At 43.7% G+C, this 27,824-nt stretch overlaps 1 protein-coding gene across 1 annotated transcript in view; it reads left to right on the top strand.

The window, feature by feature from the left end:
- Positions 1 to 27,824, top strand: part of CNTNAP2 (contactin associated protein 2) — a 1,091,545-nt gene that overhangs the window by 974,946 nt on the left and 88,775 nt on the right. The window contains exons 17-18 of the mRNA XM_054990911.1: positions 16,765 to 16,983; positions 20,023 to 20,259. Of these exons, the coding sequence (XP_054846886.1) occupies positions 16,765 to 16,983; positions 20,023 to 20,259 (456 nt within the window). The remainder of the gene's footprint in view (positions 1 to 16,764; positions 16,984 to 20,022; positions 20,260 to 27,824) is intronic.

Below are 27,824 nucleotides of genomic sequence, written 5' to 3'. Positions count from 1 at the left end.
GGGGCAGCAGTTTTTGCACTTAACAGGACCAAAATTGCACAGAACACAGTTCTCCCTCTAATCTAAAGAACCCCTAAGTTTCAAGCAGATTTAACACAGGGGAGCGATTTTACAGACCCCCAAAGTAGGTCCTTCTTTGTGCAGCTGCTGCTCTAAGTTCTCTCTACTAATTCCTAAAGTGGCTATCAAGCAGCAGCCAGCAGGACAGCTCTAACCAGCCACCAGTATTTTTTTTAAAAAGCCTTATCTGCATTCATTTCATTTCCCTCCTCTTACAGTGACTGATGATAAAAAAATACCTTTTCACTGAAAAAAAGCATTTTCTTTCCTTTCTTGTGGCTTGTTTCCTTTCAGAAAGTGAAGAGGGCTTCTGTTGCAGACCACCACCCCTGCCATCTTTGCATTTTCATTATGCTCTCTGGGGGACTTCTGAGGTGGGGGTGGAGTTCTTGTTTTTCAACCAAATGTCATCAAAATTGTCTTCTGCCTGTCCTTCAAAGAACCCCCACGCTTCAAGCAGATTGGGCAAAGTGTTATAATTCTTCAGGCCCCTGAACAAGCCAAGGCTTTTCTACTTTCATAAGAAAAATAGTCTCTCTCCAGCCCACAGAAGGGATGAAGGAGGAAGGGAATTCTCTAGGAAATCAGTAGAGATCAAAGTGAAATGTGAGCTTATGCTGAATTGCTAGTAAACACTGGAACTATAAAAAAACACCGATCTTTTCAGGGAAGACTTTTGTGACAACCAAGCAGTCAGGAAGCATTTCCTTTCCACAGAGACTCATAGATCCAGAGGAGTTAGCCATGTTAGTCTGTAGTAGCAAAATAGTAAAGAGTCCAGTAGTACTTTAAGACTAACCAACTTTACTGTAGCATAAGCTTTCAAGAACCACAGTTCTCTTTGTCAGATGCTTGAAGGGTAAGAAGAAACTGGCCAGATATATATAGGTGGTGAGGGGAGGGGGGAAGTAGATGTAAATCAATTTGCTTCTGGTTATGAGATCAGTTTGCTTCTAATAATAAAATGAGCTCCTTCTGATCATGTGATGACCATCCATAGTCTCTATTCAATCCAAGTCTGACTGAGTCAAATTTACATATTAATTCCAATTCAGCAGCTTCCTGTTGGATTTTGTTTTTGAAAGGTTTCTGTCGGACTACAGTGACCTTTAAGTCCTTGATGGAATGTCCTGGTAGATTGAAGTGTTCTCCCACTGGTTTCTGAGGGGGTACGGGCATTTCCACCTGCTCTGCTCCTTATCCCAGCTGGGTGAAGGGAAGAAGGGCAGGTTCTTGATTCCAGCAGGTTGGGGGGGGGCAGGCATGGCTGCATACTTGGCTCCTGAATCCAGCAGGTGAAGACAGGGTGAGCATTGCAGCCTCCTCAGTGGCTTATTCCGGTAGGTTGAAGAGGGCGGGCATTGCTACCTGCTCTGCTCCTTATCCTGGCTGGGTGAAGGGAAGAAGGGCATTGCCTCCTGCTCTGCTCCTGATCCCAACCAGGTGAAGGCGTGAGGTGAGCATTACCACCTGCTCCACTCCTGATCCCAAATGGGTGATGGCGGGGGGTGGGCATTGCCACCTGCTCTACTCCTAATACCAGTTGGGTTAAGGTGGGGGATGGGCATTGTCACCTGCTCCACTCCTGATCTCAGTTGGATGAAGGAGGGTGGGCATTGCCATCTGATCTGCTCCTGATCCCAGCTGCATTAAGATGGAGAGTGGGCATTGCCATCTTTTCCACTCCTTATGCCACCTGGGTTAAGGCAGTGGGTGGGTAAAGCCACCTGCTCTGCTTCTGATCTCAGCTGAGTGAAGAGGGGTAGGCATTGCCATCTGATCTGCTCCTGATCCCAGCTGGGTTAGGTGGGGGTGGGCACTGCCATCTGCTCCATTCCTAATACCAGCTGGGTTAAGGTCGGGGTGGCATTGCCACCTGCTCTGCTCCTAATAACTGCTGTGTTAAGATGGGAGGGGAAATTCCACCTGCTCCACTCCTAATACCAGCTGAGTTAAGGTGGGGGGGCATTGCCATCTGTTCTGCTCCTAATACCAGCTGAATTAAGACAGGGGGAGGGCATTACCACATGCTCCACTCCTTATACTAGCTTGGTTAAAGTGGAGGTGGGCATTGCCATCTGCTCTGCCACTAATACCAGCTGGGTTAAGGTGGGAGATGGGCATTCCCACCTGCTCCACTCCTGATCCCAACTGGCTTAAGGGGGATGGGCATTGCCACCTGCTCTGTTCCTAATACCAGCTGGGTTAAGGCAGGGGGTAGGCATTGCCACCTGCTCCACTCCTAATACCAGCTGGGTTAAGGCAGGGATGGGCATTGCCACCTGCTCCCATCCTGGGCTTCCCATCATGGTATGTTTTCTGGAGGGTCATGGTGCCTTGCCTAAGCTTCCCTTTATGGCAGCGCCCTCTGTTGGTGCACCAGGGTATAAAGTGAGTTATCTGAAATATACTTACTCAATTATATAGTAAGATTAAAACATTTGTATTCCACTTTTCTATACAAAATAGGGTTCCCAAGGCAGCAAACATTAAAATACTAAAAACAATTTAAAACAACAGTTTAAACATTTTAAAGTTAAGACAATATTTAAAGTGGTGCAAAAAACACAATTCAATTAAACACACACACACATACAAGACAAAAACAAGAGAAGAGGCCTATATCAGTAATTCAGGGTAAGTCTTCACCCACTAGTGGAAGACAACAATAGGGGGGCACCTGAACACCAATAGGGAGACAATAGGGACACCTGGAAGACACCTTCTAGACAGAAAACACAGCTATGAAGCACAGGCACTCACATATAGACATGGGCACGAACAGCATTACGAACGAAAAAGACCCACAAACAGCCTGTTCGTCTGTTCACAAACAAGCTGTTCATGAGGCTCCATTCTAAATGAACAAGTGGTCGTTGCAAGCCTCGTTCATTGCCTTCATCAGCTGTTCATCAAGCCAGACAGTCTGGGGCCTTTCAATCAATTCCCCTGGCAACTGCAGGGACTGAACTCTGTCTGAACTCCTTCTGGCTTTAACCCTTCTAAGTACCTCCAGCAGAGTCCCGTTTTTGCCACTGTGAAGAGAAAATGACAACAAAGGGGGAGACCCATGCATCATGCCTTTCCCGGGGTGCAATTGTTGGGGAAATATTTCCTTTATACCGTGGGTACCCTCCCCAATTAAGGGACACATGGCTTTTGTAGGTCAAGAGGGCAAAGTTTATTGCAACAAACGGAGTTCCAGTCCAATCACTCAGTTCCTGGAACTCAAAGAATCAATAGCACAGTCACCAGTATTTATTATTGGAAATGAATATTGAATCAGAGATGTCTCTTTCCCATTGGTTGATTCCCTATTGGTTGTCCTTTCCTTATTGGTCGATTTCTTCTTACTTTACACTATCCTACACATTTTATGTTAATATATCAGTTATACATAAACCACAAACCCTTATGTCATCTTATGTTAATATATCAGTTATACATAGACCACAAACCCTTATGTCATCTTATGATCTATTTCCAGAAATTCTTTTGAACTTCAAAGTCCTCTTATGATCTATTTCCAGAAATTCTCCTTAACCTTTAGTATTTTTGATCTTTATTTAGCTAATATATTCAAACTGGCCTATTTTCTCCTTATGACTTCGTTAACTTTTCCCTTATCTGATTATCCTGTTACAATCAATCTGATTATCCTGGTACAATCACCAAGGCAATTTTAACTGACCGCCTACAGGCTGGTACATTCCCCTGGTCACTCATCCTAAACATAGCAGATGGTTTGAAATCTCTAACAAATATATTTTCTTTCTACTTACTTCTAACTTTATTTTAGTCTAACTCCATAACTTTTATTTTTATATACTTTCTAATTATATAAGATGTTTATAGAATATATAATTCTATTCCCACACAATCTCTCTGAAACTTGGGGGGGTCTTCGGAGGACAGTGAGGACTATGTTCCCTGCAAATTTGGTGGGTATTGGACATTGGGAAGGTCAGTTTGTAACCCCTCAAAGTGGCTTCCAGCAGAGAGTCCCGTTTTTGCCACTGTGAAGCGAAAATGACAACAAAGGGGGAGACCCATGCATCATGCCTTTCCCTGGGTGCAATCTCTCTGACACTTGGGGGGTCTTTGGAGGACAGTGAGGACTATGTCCCCTGCAAATTTGGTGGGTATTGGACATTGGGAAGGTCAGTTTGTAACCCCTCAAAGTGGCTTCCAGCAGAGAGTCCCGTTTTTGCCACTGTGACGCGAAAATGACAACAAAGGGGGAGACCCATGCATCATGCCTTTCTCGGGGTGCAATCTCTCTGAAACTTGGGGGGTCTTTGGAGGACAGTGAGGACTATGTCCCCTGCAAATTTGGTGGGTATTGGACATTGGGAAGGTCAGTTTGTGGGATGTTTAAAGAGCCCTGCTTCTTGCACGTTGCAGGAAAGGGCCCTTTAAACTACCAGCTGGCAGGTGGCGGGGGGAATCCCCCCTGCCACCTGCCAGCTGATAGTTTAAAGGGATCTTTAAAGGGCCACGAACAACGAACAACAAACATGTTTGTGAATAGGGAGGTGAGTTTCTGTGCCCTCCTGCCCAAAGTCATCTCACACCTTTATATGATCGTCTATAGGTGAATGTATAACGTGCTGCTATGTTTGCAATTTTGATAGCTGTATTTATATGGTGCCAATGTTTTAAATGAATGATTTGTATTATTTATATTTTAAATGGCTATTGCTGATGTATTGTGTACTGTGTTTTAAATTGTTGTAATCCGCCCTGAGCCCACTTGGTTGGGGAGGGCGGACTATAAATCTAAGTAAATAAAATAAAATTAATAAAATAAATATTCGTTACTGTTCATTGTTCGTGGATGGCAACGAACAATGAACAGCTTGTTCAGGTTTTTTTTCCATTCGTGCCCATGTCTACTCACATGTAGCATTAAATACAAAATTCAAAAAGAATATTTACTGCACCTTAATCAAAATTTGCATCAGGGACCAGATAAAATTGGAAGCATAATCAAGCACCCAGGATGCTGCTTTCCCTCCCCTGATACATACATAATGCTACCTTATTTCCCATCGCCCAGACAACTTTCATTTTCTCTACCTGCCCTTTTTATACTAAAAGCACCTGAAAAAAATCCTGAAAACTGAAAAAGAAAACCCACCATGCAATTAACACGAACCCTGCTAATTAAATAGCCTCCCTAATCTTTCCCCTAATTCATTTTAAATCAAATTTCTGGTGTTTTCCAGGCAGAGCTTTCCTGTCTAAGAAAAGCACATTTGATAAAGCGTTTTAGCCCCCATTTAGCACACATATGACTACACAAGAGTAGCCACAATTGTGGTGGAATACTGGGCTCCTGTTTCAGAGGAGGGTGAAATTTAAATATCTTAAGAAGAAAACGATGGAAGGGATGATGTATCTGTATCTTAAAACGTATCTATGTAAAATGAAAAAAAGTTATCTTTTGTCTGCATTTGCAAGCAGCATTGGCAAGGAAACTTCTGTTCATCTAAGAGATGCCACTTGGCAGCTCATCAACAGTCACCACCTCTCAGTTGTCAAGGAGCAATCAAGCTATCAGGCGCATGTAATCAACTCACAATGTGAGGTAACATTCTCCCGGCACTGAGAGAATGTTGCATGGGGATATACTTGATTATCCACAGCTCGGCTGCATTGACTCAGAGGGTTGCAGCCTTGCAGTATGGAACCAAATGCAGTTTTTTTAAAAAAGAAGAAACAGTTTTTAAAGTTAAGACATATTGGAGGAGTAGGTGGGATCCTAGAATAGCCAGTATGTATAGGTCATAGCAAGATGGTTTACAGAAAGGGATATGATCGAGGTGAAAAGTTGCCATGAATCCAAGATTTATGCCAATGCACTAATAAAATGGTGTGGCGCTCCTGCAAATATTGATGACTTCTTGTGAGATCTGGGCCGATTCTGCACGGCTTACCTGAAGCCGGAACGTTGCGGGACGTTGCAGGACATGCCGGCAAAAACACGAAAGATTGCGTTTTCTTGCACGAGTTTTGCGCAATGTTGCACAAAACTCATGCGAGAAAATGCGATCTTCTGCGTTTTTGCTGGCATGTTCCGCAACGTCCCGGCTTCAGGTAAGCCATGCGGAATTGGCCCTGATGTGTGGCACTTCCTGCTAAGAGGCTCACAACAACCAGTGTTGGGCAAGCTTTCCTATTGGCCAGGCCTGTTGGGGAACTTCTCAGCCCCAGTCTCCTGCCCTTGAAAAATGGGAAGTGAGGGGAAAATGGTCTCTATAGTGACACTCTAGGAATTTCTCCTAGTCTCTGTGGTCTTTACCATAGAATTTAAGGGAAATTCTGAGAGCATTACCTGATAGTGGCATTGCTTTCTCCCCAAATACTATTCCCCGGCACATACACCCCAAAATCTCCCACTCTTTGCCTAGGCAGTGTTAGGAGCCCTACCTTTGGGCTGCAGAAACTTTATGGATTATAAATCAGCATGTCATTTTTCAATAATGTTAAGTTGTATATTTCAGTTACACACATTTCATACATTTCTGACAACCGTGTTTCCTAGTCTGTCTGGGTTGCTGAACCCTCCATTAAGTGAACAGCAATGTATTGGGCAGTGATGTGAGGCAATATAAAAGTTCTATCTGTGATGTTTGATTCAGATAGAGTGAAAACCTGAAATTTACTTATTATTATTGCAGGGGGTTTAGAAGGCATCAAGCAGTCACATAACACTTTCAATACACGTTAAATGCTGGAAAATTCCAGCAGTCCAAAACAGGGCTGTTTTCACACACCCTTATTGGAGCTCCATAGTATCGCAATTGTTCCACTATAGTCACAGCTATACATACATCCTTGTAATTCACCCGTGAACACCTGTCATCCTCCTGTAATTGTTGCAATTTCTTCAAGAATGCAGATTTCCCATTTATTCTGCTGTGTAACGCTTCTTTGGCTCTTTTTTCCGCCTTCATTAGAACGCTTGGAGATGCTTCTCCAGAGACCACCCACTCAACCCCTCCTCCTTTTTCATTTTCAGATTTTCCCACACACAACCCGCAAGCCTTCGTGGGCTTCTGGCAACAGTGATCTTGGTCCCTGTTTTTAAAAAGGCAAAATGGGCGGGAAGGTGCTTTCGTCAATTGTGACGCAAGCTCACCCATCACCCACAATTGCACTTTTTCTGCAGAATGCGAACTTCTGGAAATGCAATGAAGTGCGCCAAGTCAAGGCAATATGAACGGTGCATCATGATAGCAGGATCACAACTAACAGAATCATAGTGCAAAATTAGCAGAAAATTTAGGATATGTGAAAACAGCCCAGAACTCTCCGTACAAAGAGCCTCCTAGCAGGAACAGCTGGTGTGGGCTTTCCAAGGTTTGAGTCGTACTGCTGGGACAAACCCCAGGACAAGATGTAGGATCAAGATTTGATTTTTTTTTTTTTGAGAGCCACTGTTGCAATCTGTGTCTTTGTAGGTTTTAACGTGTCCAGCTCTCAGCATTCCTGGTGTTTTATTTTTAATTATTTTATTTTTATTTTACTTCATTTATAGCCTGTCGTTCTCCCCAGTGAGACCCAAAGTACGTTCCATCATTTTCCTCTCCTCTCTTTTTTTCCTTCATAACAACCCTGTGAGGTAGGTTAGGCTGACAGTATGTGACTGGCCTAGGGTCACCCAGGAAGCTTCCATGGCAGAGTGGGGAATCGAATCTGGAGTCTTCTATATCCTAGTCTGTCACTCTAGTCACTATACAACACAGGCAGATCAGAAACCCCTGGTCCTTGGCACCTTGTGACTAGAGATGGGCACAAACAGCAATACGAACTAAAAAAAGCCACGAACAGCCCAATCAGCTGTTCACGAACAAGCTGTTTGTGAGGCCCCATTCTAAACAAACAGGTGGTCGTTGCAAGCCTCGTTTGTTGCTGTTCGTCAAGCCAGAAAACCTAGCACCTGCAATCAATTCCATTGGCAACGTAAGCAGGGATTGTCTGAACTCTGTCTGAACTCCTGCTGTTGCCCTGGAAACCCCAATCAAAGCCCAATTTAGCTTGATAGGCAGGTCTTCTTTTCAAGTGTGGAGCTCCAAATTTGTTACAAGGAAGCAAAGAGCAGGGGGGGAGGGGCTCCCAGCTCTGACTTTGCAGACAGTGAGGGAGAGACAGTTGTTGTTGGCATTTTGAGAGAGAGAGGGGGAGAGTGCCTTGGAGCTTGAATTTTCTTTGTGTGTGGTGGGATAGGGATCTACCCCTTCAGGTTCCAGGGCTGCTGCCAGGCTTTGGGGCCAAGCTATTATATTTTATTGGTACCTTTCCTGCTGCCTGCTCAGGTAGGGTTTCTGGGAGTGGTGTGGTAGGGATCTGGATGGCTGGAGAAGAGCCTGCTGGCCCCCATGAACAACGAACATGTTCATGAACAGGTCATGTTCGTAAACGTTCATTGTTCGTGGATGGCAACAAACAACGAACACCATGTTCTTTTTTTTTCTCTTCATGCCCATGTCTACTTGTGACTAGTAGACAAAAGTAGGTATGGAAAAGAGAAACACCTACAAAGATGGAGGCTTGGTGGTATCACTGGCTTCCCACAATGCACAAACTGGGATCGAGATCCATTCTGTGTCTGCAAGGGAAGACAGCCTTCTCCCCATCCCCACTTTCAAAGAAACTATGAGAAATCTCTTATAGTTTAGCTGGCAACCTTAGGAATACCAGCCATCTATCATTTTTTTTCCAATCTCATTATGGGAAATATTGTCAAACAAAGAGGCGTAGCACATGAGCCTCAGTAAGAATTGCCCAGAGAGATGTCAAAATGAAGCCAAGATACAAACGCTATAGACTGACTAGGGAGCAATCAGGACCAGGCATGAAAAAGGAATGATTTGAACATTATCAACCATCTTCTGGCAGCTCGTTAATGACACTGGACAGGCTCCAATTCACACTGCTGTGCCACTGCAAGTCTGATAGAAACAAGTGGGATTTACGGTTGCAGAGAGCCACCTCTGGAAAAGGACCTTATACTCATTATACATATGCTACTTTGAGTGAAAGCTTTTCCAGCCCTCCTCAGATGTACCTCCTCCAATTCCCCACTCTTCACGAAAGAGATCAGTATGCCTTGTCCTGGTTTTGAACATGTGCATCTACTTGGCCACCCTTTGCAGATACCTCTTCTGAAAGCAGCAGCAGCACTAGACATGTTGGTGCTGGAAGCAGAAAATCCAATCTGCACCCCCATGCCATTAGAAACATGTGCTATCCTATGCAGTTTGGTGCTGTTTAATACTACCCCCGAATTCGCAGCATGGTTGATAGTTAATAGTTCTAGCTCACTTTCCACTGTTTTTTTTAAAGACTTTGTACCCTGCCTGAATGGCCCAGGCTAGCCCAATCTCATCACACCTCAGAAGCTAAGCAGAGTCAGACCTGGTTAGTACTTGGATGGGAGACCACCAAGGAAGTCCAGGGTTGCTATGCAGAGGCAGGGGATGGCAAACCACCTTTGAATGTCCCTTGCATTGAAAACCCTATGGACATACACACACACACACACACACCTCCTCAAGTGCAGAGACCAGACAGCATGCTATAAATACAAACAAGGTATGTCCAAGAACTTACTGCTGCCCAAGAACTTCAAATGTCTAAAATCCAGCCCCAGTTTTACTGCTGCTCCTTACCTGTCCAATATCACTCATGAGCCTTACAGATGGGCATTTTCCAGAGCCCGATTTGAGGCACTTCCTTCTGCCGTATTGCAGGGTAAATTTGCTCGTGTGCCAATGCATGAACGCCTATGCCCATGCATGACCAACATGGTGGAATCAGTCACTCATGTTCTCTTATTCTGCGAACTATATCAAGAGGAAAAGGCTTGTCTTATACTGCCCCTCTTGTCTAAATTTAACCCCTTGCAGTCCTATCTCGACTTTAGACCAGAAATCTTGCGCAACCTCCTTTTGGAAGACACTCAGAGCTCAGTGACTTATGCCGTGGCCAGATTCTGTTCCTTAGCCATTAGGAAACGCAGACTCCTTTTAGCTGAAAATGTGGTATGATTGCTTTTGCAGTTTTTTCTTAACTCTCTTTAATCTTCATTGTTTTTATTTCATCAATTCTTCCAGCACTAATGCTCTGATCTTATTGTTATGCCCTGATGTAATAACTTATTTTTTATCGCAGATTTGTTTTGTTTTACTGGCTTTTGCTGTAATAATAAATGACCGACTGAAACAAGGTATAACGTTTGATGCTGTAGAAAACAAGATGCATGGAGACACTAAAAAGAAGCAAGTTAAGGAACACAATGTTCAAGTCTGCATAAAAGTGTGCTGGTGAACCTAGCCTTGGAATTTGGATTGTAATTAACCACTTGGGCTTATTTCATGGAACATAAATCTTGCCCTATGGGCAACACTGGCCTGTGGCACAACTGGTTCCTTCTGGTCTATGCCTGTGGCCTATTATGATCTGGATGGTGTGAACAACAGGAGACATACCATATTGTAGAGGATTGCATTAGATGACCTTGACAGCTGATATGGTGTAGTGGCTGAGAGGGCCGTATATCAAGTGTATCATTTCAGCCATGTATTCAGAAGATGGCCTAGGCCTCAACCACCCATCTGCCAGAGTGTATACTAATAAGAATTTTCAGAGTTGTTATAAGATTGCTGATTACCAAGCTATTGTATGCGAAGCACTTGAAACATTCTAAATTGCTATATGAATTTAAAGTGATGGTGTTTCTTCACGTATCTTCCAAGCTTACAATTCTTGTTTCATGTTTTAAAAATGAATGTAATTTTTTAAAAATGTAAATCAACATTAAATCAGTAGCTTTTTTAACCCTCATCAGTAACTTGAAACAGGAACAGAACTTAGTCATCATAATGGTAATGAGCGTAGTAAAAAAAGTTCACTTCTGTTTCACCTTTGGTTTGTATTCAGCACTAGAGAAGGGCACAAACAGCAATACGAACTAAAAAAAGCCATGAACAGCCCAATCAGCTGTTCGCAAACAAGCTGTTAGTGGGGCCCCATTCTAAACAAACAGGTGGTCGTGGCAAGCCTCGTTCATTGCTGTTCGTCAAGCCAGACAATCTGGCACCTGCAATCAATTCCCTTGGCAACCGGCGGCAGGGACTGCCTGAACTCTGTCTGAACTCCTGCTGTTGCCCTGGAAACCCCAATCGAAGCCCAATTTAGCTTGATAGGCAGGTCTTCCTTTCAAGTGTGGAGCTCCAAATTTGTTACAAGGAAGCAAAGAGCAGGGGGGAGGGGGGCTCCCAGCTCTGGTTTTGCAGACAGTGAAGGAGAGGCAGTTGCTGTTGGCATTTTGAGAGAGGGGGGGGGAGTGCATTGGAGCTTGAATTTTCTTTGTGTGTGGTGGGATAGGGATCTACCTCTTCAAGTTCCAGGGCTGCTGCCAGGCTCTGGGCCAAGCTATTATTTATTACTGGTACCTTTCCTGCTGCCTGCTCAGGTAAGGTTTCTGGGAGTGGTGTGGTAGGGATCTTGATGGCTGGAGGAGAGCCCGAACAACGGACATGTTTGTGACAGGATCATGTTTATCAGTGTTCGTTGTTCATTGTTCTTGGATGGCAACGAACAACGAACACCATGTTTGGGTTTTTTTCTGTTTGTGCCCATGTCTATTCAGCACTCCATCTTGAATTTTACATTCTTGACCTGGCTATAGGATTTATGAGCAAAAGAAGCACAACTCCTATTGTTAGCACTTCCCTGGCTTTTTTTCATGCTGCTTTTTTTCATGCTTCTTAGGAATTCACTCCACATTATTTTAATTTCATCTCACATTCAGTATGTGCTATGTGATATATATTTTATTTATGCATTTTATTTACGGGGTGCTGTGTTTGATATTATGCACCACTGAGGAAGGCCTTTGGACTGAAACCTATCTGGTTTTATTGGTTTTGTACATATGGCTATTAATTGTATTGTTATACCTCTGTATTAATGATTTTACTTTATGTAAATACAAGGCTTCAGTACGTACATGTGCAACCATATGATGCTTTTATTCTAATCTATGTATTCCTATTAAACTTTATACTGGTGTTTTCCATTTATATTTTTAGCTATTTTCCTCAATTTGATATATATTTATTTTTTGTTCCAACCTCTTTGGTTACCCATGGTAAAAACTTGCAACATGAATTCCTCCTCCTTAATTCTGTCCCATACATACGAATTATAAAGGAAACATTTCAGTTTTATTTCTGAAATAACCTAAATTGTCCACATCTGGGTCATGAAATTGCAGCATATCCCAAACCACCTTGAACATAAGATGGTAAGAGCAGCCATGCTAGATCTCACCATAGGTGGCGGGCAAACTCCCAACAGTTTGCCCCTTTGTCCGCTGATTGCTGGCAATTGGCGGGAGGTGGCAAGCTGCCCAGCAGCCACCTGCCCCAGCAGACGATCTGGGCAAACATGCCGTGTACACGCTCCTGACTGGGTGGGACAATGTCACTTCCGAAAGTGACATCATCACACCTGATTGTTGTCACGCACACAGATGAAGGAAAAGAAGCCTGATAAGTACCCCCTTGCACCAGTTGCCAGGGAGACTTGGCAACCCTCTCCATCCAGCCTGACATTCTCATATGGTGGCCAGCCGGATGTCATTAGGAGACCTAGAAGAAAGGCATGGCAGCCAAATCCTCTCCCTATGAACATGGAGGTTCCATTTAATCATTGAGGCTACAACCCTTGATGGAACCTCAAATCCTAGTGAAATGTGCTCACTCCCCCCCCCCTTCAGCTTGCGCTCTGCTTCCATTACTTTTGCCACTTCTCTCCCTTGGTTGTCATTCCCTGACTCTAACAAGCAGATAAGTTTAAGATTGGGAGAGGGACAAAGATGGAGATCAGGAGAGCTTGTCACAGGGAGCATTTCAGGCTAAGAGCTTGCCCTGTATTCTGAAGGAATCTGGGCTTAATATATAGTGCCTAGAGGGAAGGGGGGGATTCATAAAGTTAATTTCCAAACTTTCTACTGTGAACTCTGCACTCATTGCTTTGTAAATCTCTGGCTATTGGTCCCCAATTAGGGGTGCCAGGTCTGGCCTGGCAACCAGCTGGCAGCTGGGGGAGGGAGGGGCGTCATCAGCCGTGGTTGGAAGTGACATCACGCCTCTCTAAGAAACACTGGGAACTGTCACGTCAAACAACATTAAAAGACACATTCTCTTAAAATATGAGATTGGGGAAAAATAAGCAACAATACTAATTAGGTAAGGTTCCTCTCGTCCCTGCCTTTGTTAGATGGATGGTCAGAAAAATGCCTCCAGCATAGGAAATGGTCCTTAGCAATGAGAACCAGAAATAGAACATGCTTGAAAGCATTTTTGGAAATAAATTTCTGCTACATCTTGTTTTTCATCAATTTCCTTTTTTTTTTAGTTCAGTAGCCTGGCATACAAATTTCTGTCTCTATGGTCCAGCAGTTTTCACAATGTGTACTTTAAATTATGCTGGTTTAGTCCATAGATTACTCACTTGACTTGTGCTTTTCACCTCCAAGAAATTCAAACAGCAGCCGTGAAGGCAGGGTGGTTTTATCACGCTTACAGCATTTTCCTCAATAGGTTTGAGAAGTCTCCCCCCCACCCCTTCCTTTTTCTTTCTCTGATTTTTTTTCTTTGCATTTAGTACATACCGGTTGTATTCCCACATAGGCAGTACCTCACAGGCACAATTCACAATTTCCCCCGACAAACGTGAATTTTATTAGACCTAAATGAACAAAAGCAGCTGTCCAAATTCAGATTTGAAAATGGAATAATACAGGCAAGGAAAAGAAAGTGCTCTGTCTTGCGTCTTTCTGTTTTGATTGTTTATGTAGCAGCTTCAATGTCTGTATGCTTGAAAGAAGAACAGACGCAAAACAGGTTGAGTTCCAGCTTAGAAGACCTCACAATACAAAATTGGCCAATGGACAAAACAACTGGAAGAGAGAGAAGAGTGGCAAGGATGAATGCGGACAAAAGCAATCCTAAACATAACTTCAGTTGCGAGTGAGGACTGCGGGGTTTAAGGGTACAAGTAGACAATTCTGGGAGATCTGTGATCAGCTCTCCAAGGGTATTTTTAAGGATAAACAGTCGACTGAGGAAGGAGGTCTGATTTGTGATGGGGTCATGGCACAGGACAGGAAATCCCTATCCTCCACGCTGTTGTTTTCCAATAATGAACAAGACAGGGGTTGTTCCTGCTATGGAAACAAGACAGGAAGACTACAGATACCTTTCTCTTTTCTCTGCATGTGGTTCTGGGTTTGAGTGTAAAGGGTTAAAATGCCTCTTCCTGCCCTTACACACACACACCATGACCTTCATCCAAGTTGCATTCCCTTTCATTTTGTTCTTTTTATTGCTTTTATTATGGAGTTAGTTTTAATATTCTGTTTGTTTTGTACTTTAAATTGCTGAGAGTTCTAATGTACTGGAAAGGGGTATTTAGAAGGGTAGGTGTCTTTTTGCCGAGAAGCGGTTTTTATTTTAAACACTATTTACCTTATGGAATATTTCTATCCTCATTTTCATAGGAAATCATAGAACTGGAAGGGGTCCAACAGACCATCCAGTCCAACCCCCCGCTCAATGCAGGAACAACCTAAAACATCACCGAAAAGTATTTGTCCAACCACTCCTTGAAGATTGCCAACTAGGGGGGACCCACCACATCCCTAGGCAGCCAATTCCTTTTGCAGATTACTCTTAACATGAAGTTTTTCCTAACATCCAGCTGGTACTTTCTTCCTGTAGTTTAAACTCATTGTTTCAAGTCCTATCTTCTGTTGCCAACAGGAACAGCTCCCCTCCTCTAAGCAACACCCTTTCAAATACTTAAACAGAGTAATAGTCAGGTTCTGGCACTCCACTGCACACACTCCATGATATGAGTTAAAGATACTTTATTAGAGATCCATCAGTATCAGCAAACACAGACAAGGGTATTGGCAGAAGTGACGCGTAAAGGTTTGGAGGGGTTAGTTATAGGGCAAGTTCCCGCCTATAGGATATGGACGGTTAGGATTCTGGCACAAAAGAGCCAAGAAGGGGGGGGGATTTTGAGATAGGAGGAAAGAAGAACTGGAGAACAGAAGCGAAAAATGAAGTCATTTTTAGTTCTCAGGCTCAAGCCGGCACTCAAGGACACATTCTCAAGCAGCTGCGAAAACAAAAGTAGACACCACAGTAGGCACCTGGAAGATAAGCAATTCCCAGCCAAACAGGCCACTGATATGCAACTTCATATACTCTCAGAGTATCAGTACAGAGCACAGAATACAGAAAAATACTCATGGCAGATATGTAGACATATATATGACAGTAATAATGTCTCCCCTTAACTTTTTCTTTTCCAAACTGAGTGTTCCCAGGTCCCTCAGTCTTTCCTTGTAGGGCTTGGTCTCTAGGCCCCAGATCATCCTGGTTTCTCTCCTCTGCATCTGTTCCAATTGGTCCACATCCTTTTTGAAATGAAGGCCATTTCCACATGTTTTTAAAATAGCGCAAGACTCACCAAACGCTGGCAGCTTTGTAGCACGATTTCTGACATCACCTGGATGCAGGCAGTACCGAGGGTGCCACGAAAACGGCATCATGACGGGGTGACATCAGAAATTGTGCGATGAAGTCACCAGCGTTCAGTGAGTCTTGTGCTATTTTAAAGACGTATGGAAATGGCCGAAGTCTTCAGAACTGCACACAATACTCCAGGTGGAGCCTGACCAATGTAGTATATAGTGGGACAATGACATCCTGTGATCTGGATGCTATGTGATGTATCCAGCTGCATCTTAGAACTTTTCAAGCATATGACCACCCTCCTTTGGTTCTGGGGGGGGGGGGTTGTCTCTGTCCTTGGGAAAGTAATTTATTTATAAGTAGGTAAGGTAAAGGTAGTCCCCTGTGCAAGCACGGAGTCATTACTGATCCATGGGGGGACGTCGCATCATGATGTTTTCTTGGCAGACTTTTTTACGGGGTGGTTTGCCATTGCCTTCCCCAGTCATCTACACTTTACTCCCAGGAAACTGGGTACTCGTTTTACCGACCTCGGAAGGATGGAAGGCTGAGTCAACCTTGAGCCTGAACCCAGCTTCCGCCGGGATCGAACTCAGGTCATGAGCAGAGCTTGGGCTGCAGTACTGCGGCTTACCACTCTGCGCCATGGAGCTCTTATATAAAAGTATTTATATATTTTTATTTATGTATTTGTTTCTGATATTTTTCTCCTACTTTTCCTATTATATCGAAGTAACATCATAAAGTTCCTGAACAGCATCACATTTATGAGCTTAGATAATTTTTTTAAAATCACATTTGTAAAGATGTTCCATTTTTATAAAAAAAAAATCATCTCTGTTTTAATTTCAAATGAAATCTCCATTGAAGAATCAAATGAAAATAGTGTTTTTCAAATGATAGCTGGATGGACCCTTACAACTTTTTTGAGTTGGACTTGCCTGATTCCCCATCTTTGAACGGCTTTTATCCATGCAGGTCTCTTGATCCCTAACAGATTCTTTAGTGGCTTCCTCCTTCTTCCACTGAAGGAAAAGCTTGTAAGGTCCATTCCAGTGTTTGCATAATGTCTGTGTATTCTCACATACCTTTAACATTTAATAAAATGTGCGGGGGGGGGGATGTCTCATGGTTGGTATTTCAGCTGCAACCGATGTCTCCTTTTCATTCGATGTTGGAAATGGCCCAGTGGAAATCATTGTGAGGTCCCCCAATCCACTCAACGATGACCAATGGCATCGTGTCACTGCTGAGCGAAATGTTAAACAGGCCAGCCTGCAGGTCGATCAGCTCCCACAGGAGATCCGGAAGGCCCCTTCGGAAGGCCACACACGGCTAGAGCTGTATAGCCAGTTTTATGTTGGTAAGTAGATGCTGTATGTTGTTGATAAGTACAAGAACGGATGCTATACAGTTCTTTTCAGTTGCTTCTGTTTGACTGTGCTCCATCCATTTCATACATTTCCTGGACCACTTTAAGTCTCTCTACACGAGACACCTCGGTCAAATGTAGGGAGACACAATGTTCGCCGGGAAGCATAGTTTAAAAAGGCAGAGCCAGCAGAGAATTTTTGCAAAGGCCAGATAGAGCAATCTCTTTGAAAATCTTTGACATTCAGTCATATTCTTTATGTTGTTGATTTTTTCAAAACAGCTTTTCCTATCTGTTTTAGTGAAGCAAGCTCTTATTCTCCATTTAATTGCAAAAAGGTTGTTGTATAAGATTTTTTTAGTAGCAGTAGTGAAGAATTTTATTCATGAAATACAAACTGGCCTAGTGAATAATGGATGATTGTGCCTTGGAGGAGACTGGACTGCCATTTCAGCTGTACTGGTAATCTGGTAGCTGCCAAGACACTGAAGAATCTGTACTTCATTTTAATTTATTTCTTGACTTCTATTAACATGGGAAAACATCAAGTCAAGAAATGAGTTTTCGTCCCTGTTTCCCTCTTCTCGCTGTTTTGCATACTTCTGATTCTACCGAGAGGATTTGCCCTGTCTGCATTTAGGAAGACTTCTTGCGCAGATGATAATTTTAGATAGCTTTTCCTTGAGTGCTATAGCAGAGCTAGTTTTGCTTTTTCATCTGTAGTATGTCCATTGGCTATGTATAAAGGTGGAAAGACTTGTTAGAAAGAGAGAGCCCTCTGGCAGGTGAATCCATGAAACTGGCTTCTGTGGGGCCATCAGGGCTGGACTTTGGGAGAGAAGGCCAGGCCCTTTGCTCACAGCCTCAGCAGAAATAGGCACTAAGTTCACATTCGGCGTATACAAAGCATTAAGTCCAGAGTTCATAATTACATAACTGCACCACCAGCTGCCATATATTAACAAAGTACAGGAGGAGAAAGGAATTGAGATCAAGAGACAACAATGGGTCAGGCTGTGCAGTTCGATCTAGGAATCTGAGAGTCGAACCACACAATACGAATTACACGAGACCAAGCAAGTGTCAGGAGTCCTGTCTTACCCCCAAATGCCGGTGTCCAGCATTCTATCGATGAGCATGTGTCCTGGTCCAGGCACGCATTCAAAATTTTCTGCTCCAGTGTAGCCGCGACGGCAGGTATATGCAGTCACTATCAGTAAGTCAGCAATGCAGAGCGTCCTTATTTCCTATATCTTCCGCTTCCCATCTGTGCAAAGTGGAGATGCATGATGGGATATCTTGGAGGTACGTGGAGAAAACCCATGCCACAGCGAACACGGGTTCAATGGAGGTCTTGCAGTCCTGGCGCGTGTAGTTGAAAACAACATTGGAACAAGTGTAAGTAAGCTTTCATGTCATTCGCGTGTAATTCGTATCGTGTGGTTCGGCTCTGAGTTTCAGTCATTAGAACCTCCAGCAACTTGTGTGTGGTATATAGGTGCATTTATTTATTTTTTTAATGTAGCAGTCAGGACTGGAGTTCTCCTGGAATTACAATGGATCTCCAGACTTCTGAGATCAGTTGCTCTGGAGGAAATGGCAGCTTTGGAGAGTGGACTCTATGGCATCGCATCACCACTGAGTTCCCTCCCCCAAACTCTGCCCTCTCCAGGCACCACCTCACCAGTCTCCAGGAATTTCTCAAGTTGCAGTTGGCAACATTAGGGAAATATGCATATTCTAGTAAAGTATTTATACAGCGCAGGGTACCTGTATATATGCTTTATAAAGCATGAAATAACTATTTAATTTAGACTATTATAACCTTTCTAAGACCAATAAATTCACCGCAGTGAAAGAGGCTCTTTGGTCTCTGCTGCATGATTTATGGGCCTGCGGTGAGTATAGTGATAGGCGTTCTCCCCTGGGTTTGATTTGAAATTGGACTATATAAACAAGCTAATTTTCAAAGACGTTGGAAAATCAACCCTGCTCTGCTGCCTGGTAAATTTGGTGAAAGGGGAAGGCAGGGGTGATGCAGCAGGGCCTGAGGACAGATTTGCCATGGTAGTGGACCCCAAGATGAGCCCAGGCCCAAATCTGAAAGAATCTGGGCTCGCCTCATTTGGTGAGAGACTTTCCAATCTTCAGAAGTTTGTAAAACAAGCTCCATCCAGTTCCAGATTTGCCCCCATTAGTAGCCAGATCAAGCCCTTGTTTTGTATTTCCCTAAACAGGTGGGTACTAAAGGATTTTTCATACATTCTGTCTTTAGGGAATTATGCCTTGTTAGATGTTATTCATGGGGACATTCAATCTATATTCTAGTTTCACTCACTTTTATATTTTGGATCTTTTTATTTAAATGTCACAGTTTTATTCAGTTATACGATTAAGCTTTATATCAGTTCACTGGGAGGTCACAGGATATCGTCCAAATAAATTAATAACTGGTAACAACAGCCTGAGCTCCATAGATGGAGTGGGGTGGAGTTTACTATTATTTACTGTTTGGTTCCTGGTAACAAGGGAATGTTGAACACTGAAAATCAGCACAACAACATAGTTTAGTTAGGCATCTCTTATGATAGTCTGCAGTCTGAATTCATTTGCAGAAGAATTGGGCTGATAATGGCCAGTCTCCTGTCTTTAAAATAGTTGGTTGTAATGAGCTTAATTGTTTGGGGAGGGGTCTCCAATCTTGGCACAGATTGGTCAGAGGAATCAGCTACGAAGCCCCTTCCCTCAGCGGTCAACTGCCCTGCCCCCCCACCATCTTTTCTGCTTCTGCCCACTTAACCGCTGGGGGTGGGGGTGCGTTTGCAACTGCCACTAATCTGAAGTGGAACCAGGAAACATGATGGTGGTCATCTAGTGGGAGTTGAAAATGCCGTAGAAAATGGAATATAAATTGAATGTCCCCAAGAATAACATGTAACAAGATATGGCTTCTGGTTATCCATTACTACCCAGGGGTAATAACAGTGTCGTTGCTCATACTTATGCTGTCCTTTTTATGTTCTTCTCCAGGTTCTGCAGGCGGACAGAATGGATTTCTGGGCTGCATTCGCTCTTTGAGAATGAATGGGGTCACACTGGATTTAGAAGAGAGAGCCAAAATTACCCCAGAGGTGAAGCCTGGATGCTTGGGTCATTGCACCAGCTTTGGGATGTACTGTAAAAATGGTGGCAAGTGTGTTGAAAAATACAATGGCTACACTTGTGACTGTTCCAGGACAGCATACGATGGCTCGTCTTGCACAAAAGGTAAGGGTCTAAATATGACAACCAAACCATATTTCCAAGCGAAACAGCTGTAAGCTTTACATGATACACAGAAAATATGCATTTCTTCCTATGCCTTGCAAAATATAGTAAGTTCATAGTTTATTTCCTCAGTGATGTATGGGAGAGCTGAGTCCAGTTGACATAATCAGCAAAGTCATATAATAACGTTTTTTCCTAAACTCTGCCTCCTTCAGGCTGCAGATGGGTGGAATGGATTGTACATTTGAATCTCCCTAAAGGAAACAAAATCTCCCTGAACATAACAACAACAACATTCAATTTATAATACCGCCCTTCAGGACAACTTAACGGCCACTCGGAGCGGTTTACAAAGTGTGTTATTATTATCCTCACAACAATCACCCTGTGAAGTGGGTGGGACTGAGAGAGCTCTGAGAAGCTGTGACTGACCCAAAGTCACTCAGCTGGCTTCGAGGAGTGGGGAATCAAACCTGGCTCTCCAGATTAGAGTCCTGCCTCTCCTAACCACTACAGCAAACAAGTAACATTCCAGGAAGAAGGTTAGGCTGAATCCTTTTCCCCTGATGCTAATTCTGTGTGCAGGAAGTTTATCTTGTGAGGGATCGTTCAAAATACAGCATCCCTGCAGTGTGAAGTGATACAGGGAGAGGGTGTGGCACGCAGAAGGCCCCAGGTTCAATCCCCGACATCTCCAGTTAAAAGGATAAGGTTGTCGGTGATGTGAAAGACCTTCACCTGAGATCCTGGAGAGATGCTGCCAGTCTGAGTAGACAATACTGACCTTGATGGGCCAAGTGTTTTATACACACACTCAAGGATTGTACAGTGTATGGAGAGCCTAAGCACAGTGGAAACACAGGGTGATGTCCACACTGCTCACTCAGCGTGCCTGTTCCCTGTCCAGACCCTCCAGATGTCCATGTGTTGTATTTATTTACTTCATTTGTACCCCGGCTTACTTTCCAATGGGGACCCAAAGCAGATTACATAATTCTCCTCTCAGTCGGCTGAGAGAGTGCCACGGCCCAAGGTCACTTAGCAAGCTTCCATGGCAGAGTGGGGACAGAACCTGGGTCTCCCAGATCACAGTCTGACTCTCTAACCACTACACCACACTGACTTTGCTATACGCACTGTTGTATTCCTGTAGGAATTATGTCCATAAAGTCAAATGTGGATTGGCCTTGGCCATGTGGTTATTTCATCCACCTAAAATCCAGGAAATTATTTAGGCCTAAATCATGGACTTCAGGTGTTATATCTGAGCAAGTTGTATATCTGATACATATATATATACATATACATGTGTGTGTGTATGTGTGTGTATATATATATACTCATATGTGTATGAGTATACATACATATATACACCCATATATATATATATATATATATATATATATATATATATATATATATATATATATATATATATATATATATATGTATCAGGTGTGTGTGTGTGTGTGTATCACTGTAAGGCTTTTTTATTTACTAGAGTTTCTAATGGAGTATAGGTTGCAAATATTTTATTGCATTGTATTATGTTTTATTAAGTTGAGGGAAAACTGGGGTTTTATTGTTGCTTTATATCTAATTATATAGTGTCATTCACCTTGAGCCACGGGGAAAGATGTTTTATTAATTTTTAAAAATTGTTTCTTTATTTAGATATTTTTACCTCTTATTTCTCCCGGGTAGGAACCCAGTGCTGCTTACAGCATCATTCTCTCTCCTCCATTTGATCCTCACAATAACAACCCTGTGAGGTAGGTTAGGCTGAGCGAGAGAGAGAGAGAGAGAGAGAGATTGGTTCAGGGTAGCAAGCTTGCAAGTGGGGATTCAAACTGGGACTCCCAGATCCTCTGTGGACCCTCAAACCACTACAGTAAATAATAAAAGGACCAGAGAAGGGCCTGTGCTCCCGGGGGGGGGGGCAGACGTACTACCTCTGGGCTGTGCATAGTGAGACCCCCCGAATGGACTACAGGACTAGAAATGCCGCAAAGAGCGCATCCCAGAAGCAAATACATTCTGCTTATTCTTTTTTACACATCAGTGCTCTTCCATTTGAATGCATTTAAGGGACCAGTAAAAAGGAGTCATATGGAAAGTCTAAGCAAATAAATGCCATTGCCGCTGGGGACTGGCTTAGATTGCTTTATAACCAGCAAACGGTTCGCAGGGCAAGCATAGGCTTCCCACTGTGGGGATATTTTTATTGATGACATTCATGCCTGGAATTCCTGATTGATGGCTTCTATGAAATGGCGCTGCTTTCAGTCTTAGCCGGGTCAGAGATCCTACTTATGACGGGCAGGGCTTTTTTTCTGGGAAAAGAGGTGGTGGAACTCAGTGGGTTGCCGGCACACGGGCAACTCCTGGCGGGAGGTGGTGGCCCTGGTACCACATGCGTGCGCGCAAAGTGCACACACGCTCCCAGGACCTCACGAGGAGGTCACTTCGGGTCAGCTGGAACAAGCGGGGAGTTTTTAAAAGTTTAAATCACCCTCAGTGAAAATGGTCACATGGCCGGTGGCCCCGCCCCCTGATCTCCAGGCAGAGTGGAGTTTAGATGGCCCTCTGCCCCACTCCCCTCTGTCTGGAGATTGGGGGCGGGGCCACCAGCCATGTAACCATTTTCAAGAGGTGCCGGAACTCCGTTCCACCGCGTTCCAGCTGGAAAAAAAGCCCTGCTTATGAGTGATCCATTAGGCGGTTGAGTTTTTCAGTTGTTGTACCAAGGACATGGCTGTCAGTATAGAATTTGACATCTCTTTCTATTAAAACATTTTTGATGGGGGTGTATATTCAGCTACACTTGTTCTTCTACTGATCTGAGAAATTGTTATGACAACAGGCTGAAATAAGTCCAAAGTCCCAGAGATTGCTTTCCTGACCTTCTTTTGGCCTTAGTTTAGGTAAGTTTTTCCTCTGCCATGGTGGCAGGCCACCAGCAGTTAATGGAATTTCTGAGGGCCAAACCTCTTGGTATTCATTTTTGCATACTTAATAGTGGGCTTTGCTACCTGATCCATGCCTGATACATGCCAGGTAAAAGGAGGAGCATTGCCTCCTGTTCTGCATCTGACTACGGCTGGATGAAGGAGGGCAGGCATTGCCACCTGTTCCAAGCCTGATCCTAGCTGGGTGAAGGGGGGTGGGCATTGCCACCTGCTGTCCACTGGGTGAAAGGAGGAACAGGCATTGCCTCCTGCTCTGCGCCTAATCCTGGCAGGTGAAGATGGGCGGAGGGCTTTACTACCTGCTCTGCTACTGATCCCAGCTGGGTGAAGGGGGTGCGGGCATTGCCACCTTCTCTGTTCCTGATTCCAGCAGGTTGAAGGGGTGGGCAGGCACTGCTGCATGCTTGGCTCCTGACTCCAGCAGGTTGAAGACAGGGTGGGCATTGCGGCCTGCTCAGTGGCTTACTCCGGTAGGTTGAAGAGGGTGGGAATTGTCACCTGCTCTGCTCCCTATCCTGGCTGAGTGAAGGGAAGAAGGGCATTGCCTCCTGCTCTGCACCTGATCCCAACCAGGTGAAGCTGCGAGATGGACATTGCCACCTGCTCCACTCCTGATCTCGGATGGGTGATGGCAGGGAGTGGGCATTGCCTCCTGCTCTGCCACTAATACCAGCTGGGTTAAGGCAGGGTAGGGCATTGCCACCTGCTCTACTTCTAATACCAGTTGGGTTAAGTTGGGAGATGGGCATTGCCACCTGCTCCACTCCTAATACCAGCTGGGTGAAAGAGGGCAGGCATTACCACCTGCTGCGCTCCTAATACCAGCTGGGTTAAGGCAGGGGGTGGGCATTGCCAACTGCTCCACTCCTAATCCCAACTGTTTCAAAGGTGAGCAAGAATTGCCACCTGCTCCTCTCCTAATACCAGTTGGGTTAAGTTGGGTAGTGGGCATTGCCACCTACCTCACTCCTAATACCTGCTGGGTGAAGGCAGGAGGGGGGCATTGCCTCCTGCTCCCATCCTGCTCCCAGCCTGGGCTTCCCACCATGGCACCTTTTCTGGAGTGACATGGTGCCTTGCCTAGGCTTCTCTTCATGGCAGCACCCTCTGGTGGTGCACCAAGGTATAAAGTGAGTTGTCTGAAATACACTTACTCAATAATATAGTAAGATAAGCTTTTATGAGTTATATCTGTTTTCTACAGATATAAGGATATCTGTGCATCAAAATCATGCAAATATGCCTAAAGCAGACGCATCAGTATCGACAGGAAGAAGTCCATTAGCAAGATAACTTTTCAATGCCCAGCATTAGAAAATTGGTGGCTTTCTAAAGCTGCAATGATATATTATCAAGGACAAATCTGGATGAGAGTGGAAGGGGGCTGTAAAATAAACTAGAAAATGGCTTGAAGTTTACTGTAATGAAAATCCCTTCTCCTGTGTACTGTTGAAGAGACAATTTTCACATCCAGCACTGTAATGTAATCACCCAATTGGGGCTGTACTTCTTCAGAAGAACATTACCCCATTGTGTCCAACCAGTGGTCCATCTACTCCAGCAGCATCCTGTCTTACAGTGGCCAATTATTTACCCTGGAGGGCAAACAAACAGGGTTTATAGGCCAAGGCCTTCCCTAGATGTTGCCTCCTAGCACTGATGGTTCAGGCTAGTCCAATCTCATCAGATCATGGAAGCTAAGCACAGTTAGCTCTGTTTAATATTTGGATGGGAGGCCTCTAAGGAAATCCTGAGTCACTATGCAGAGGCGGGCAATAGAAACTCACCTCTGTCTCTTGCCTTGAAAACATTATGTGGTCGCCAGAAGTTGGCTGCAACCTGACGGCACTTTTCACCATCATATTCCAGGCCATCGCTACACTATCTGGCAGTGAATACCACAATTGAATCATTTGTTCAGTAAAGAAATTGTTCCTTTTGTTTACCCAGGATCTATTGCCTATTAACTTCACTAACAGTTCAAACCTAAGCAAAGTTGCTCCAGTCAAAGCCCATTGAAATCAATAAGCTTAGACTGGAGTAGCTCTACTTAGAATCGCACTGTAAATGTCCATGAATTCTAGTACTGTGGAAAAGGTTAAATTGTAGGTGAGGCCTGACATGTTCGAATGTCTCATAAGTGACCTTGTTACAAAAAAAAGCCTTCACCAAATAGAAAAAATAGAGTTATTAGGGCTAGTCTACTCTAGAGCAGAACCTTTTCTGCTGTGGCTCTGAATCTATAGAATGTATTTCCTGCCTCTATTTACCTGCTGCCGAATCTTTTAACTTTAACTTTTCAGCACCAGGATAAAATTCAGAAATTGCTAATGGTATGTTGGTTTGATTTTCTGTGTTATATACCTGTGCTGCCTTTAATTTTGTTAATGAGGCCCTCTGCTGCCTCTTTGGGGTTATTTGTATTATTGCTGATGATTGTTTTAAAGAATTTTTTAACTGCTATGTTAGTCTGATTTTAAAGTTGTCACTTTTTTCAGGGTTTTTTTTGGTATTTGTAATGCTTATCATGTTGGAAACCACCTAGAGAATTTCGACTGAGAGCAATGTATTTAAATAAATAAGAAATAAATAAACCTTCTTCCCTGCGGTGCTGCCTGCTTTTCTATGCTTGGGAAGTATTTCTACTTGAGAGAGAGAACATTTAAGCATTCGCTCTCACATCTGTAATATGAAGTGGTACACCCAACAGGCCTCTCTGTGATTGTTCTGAAAGTGAAGAGAGGGAATCCATCCAAAGTACAGTTGACTCTATTGAGTGGCTATTTAGAAGTGGCAATCCTTCCATAAATCTGTTTCTTGCCCACAAGCGGAGATATATCTGAGGGAAGACAAAATCTCAGCCAAGTTTCTGAATAGTAACAGAGCTAACAAAACTCTGGAGAGTGGAGAATGAAATATTGATCTAGCGATTTCTTGCAGGCACAAGAACGGCAAGGCACACGTAGCTCTCCTCACCCCATAAATTCTTTCCAGTTTACTTCTACTAGTTACCAAGCAAGTATATTATCATTCCACAGTAGTTCTAGACTGATTTCCCAGTAAGCTTTATTTTTCAAATGTAAATATTATAGGTTTGTGAAGTCTGCCCTTTTCAGATTAGGGTTATATACCTTCCTTGATAAAACTGTTGGTAATGCTTTACAGGCCCAGTTTTTATTCCCCTTATCTCCAATGGATGGTTAAATTTTCCTTAATTTGTATTTCTTCAGTATCTGTCAATAGAACATGATTTCACTGCATATTAGTTTAGAATTATGGGAGGTAGATTTACAGGAAGCCAATCTTATTCTAATATCTTTATGTCTCTTCTGGTTTTATCCCCAAAGGGCCAACATATGTGGTAACTTGTTGCTATGGCAGAGCTTCTAGGACTTCTGAAGTTTCCTGTTTCAAAAAGAGGGCAAGTCTGGAATAGAGATGGGCACGAACAGAAAAAATAACCCAAACATGATTTTCATTGTTCATTGCCATCCACGAACAGGGACTCATGAACAACCACGAAGATGGCACTGTTCATGAACATGTTTGTGGTTGGATGTTCGTGGGGGCCAGCAGGCTCTCCTCCAGCCATCATCCAACTTTGGTCAATATCCCTACTGCACCACTCCCAGAAACCTGACCTGAGCATGCAGCAGGAAAGGTACCAATAATAAATAATAGCTTGGCCCAGAGCCTGGCAGCAGCCCTGGAACTTGAAGGGGTATATCCCTATCCCACCACACACAAAGAAAATTCAAGCTTCAATGCACTCTATCTATCAACATGCCAAAGGCAACTGTCTCTCCCTCTCTACTGTCTGCAAACTAAGCCAGAGCTGGGAGCCCCCTTCCCCTCTGCTGTTTGCTCCCTTGTAACAAATTTGGAGCTCCACACTTGAAAGGAAGACCTGCCTATCAAGCTAAATTGGGCTTAGATTGGGGTTTCCAGGGCAACAGCAGGAGTTTAGACAAGAGTTCAGACAATCCCTGCCTAAATTGCCAAGGGAATTGATTGCAGGTGCTTGATGAACAGCAACGAACAAGGCTTACAACGGCCACCTGTTCGTTTAGAATGGAGCCTCATGAACAGCTTGTTCGCAAACAGCAGATTGGGCTGTTCATGGCTTTTTTTTGTTCGTATTGCTGTTCATGCCCATCTCTAGTCTGGAAGCATTCCATCTGACAATATGCTGCTCTTTGTTCATGCCTGCTGTTTGCAGCCCTTTTCAGTTGTTATCATTCTGGCACTCAAAACACAGTCCTCGTGATACACACGGTGGCCATGTTGTGTGAATAGCGCAATGCTTATATTTTCCAGTTTCACTGCACATGATTGGATCATTTTAGGTGACACTTCCGGTGTGCTGAAGCTAGAAGCGTATGTACGTTGCCGTATTCACACACAAAGATAACTATGCATATCGGGAAGAATGCAGGTAACAATCTCCCCTTAACATGATTTGAGCACCAGTCTCTCCTACTGAAATCCATAGGACGCAAAAGTGCTTGTGTTTGTCTGGATTAATCCCTTAATCTCTACCCTCTATTTCAGAGTCTCTGTACACAAGACATCTTACACAAGTATGATCAAGTGAAA

Source organism: Eublepharis macularius, chromosome 11 (assembly GCF_028583425.1).
Source record: "Eublepharis macularius isolate TG4126 chromosome 11, MPM_Emac_v1.0, whole genome shotgun sequence".
In the NCBI taxonomy this organism is placed as follows: domain Eukaryota; kingdom Metazoa; phylum Chordata; class Lepidosauria; order Squamata; family Eublepharidae; genus Eublepharis; species Eublepharis macularius.
This window is presented reverse-complemented; position numbering and strand designations above follow the sequence as displayed.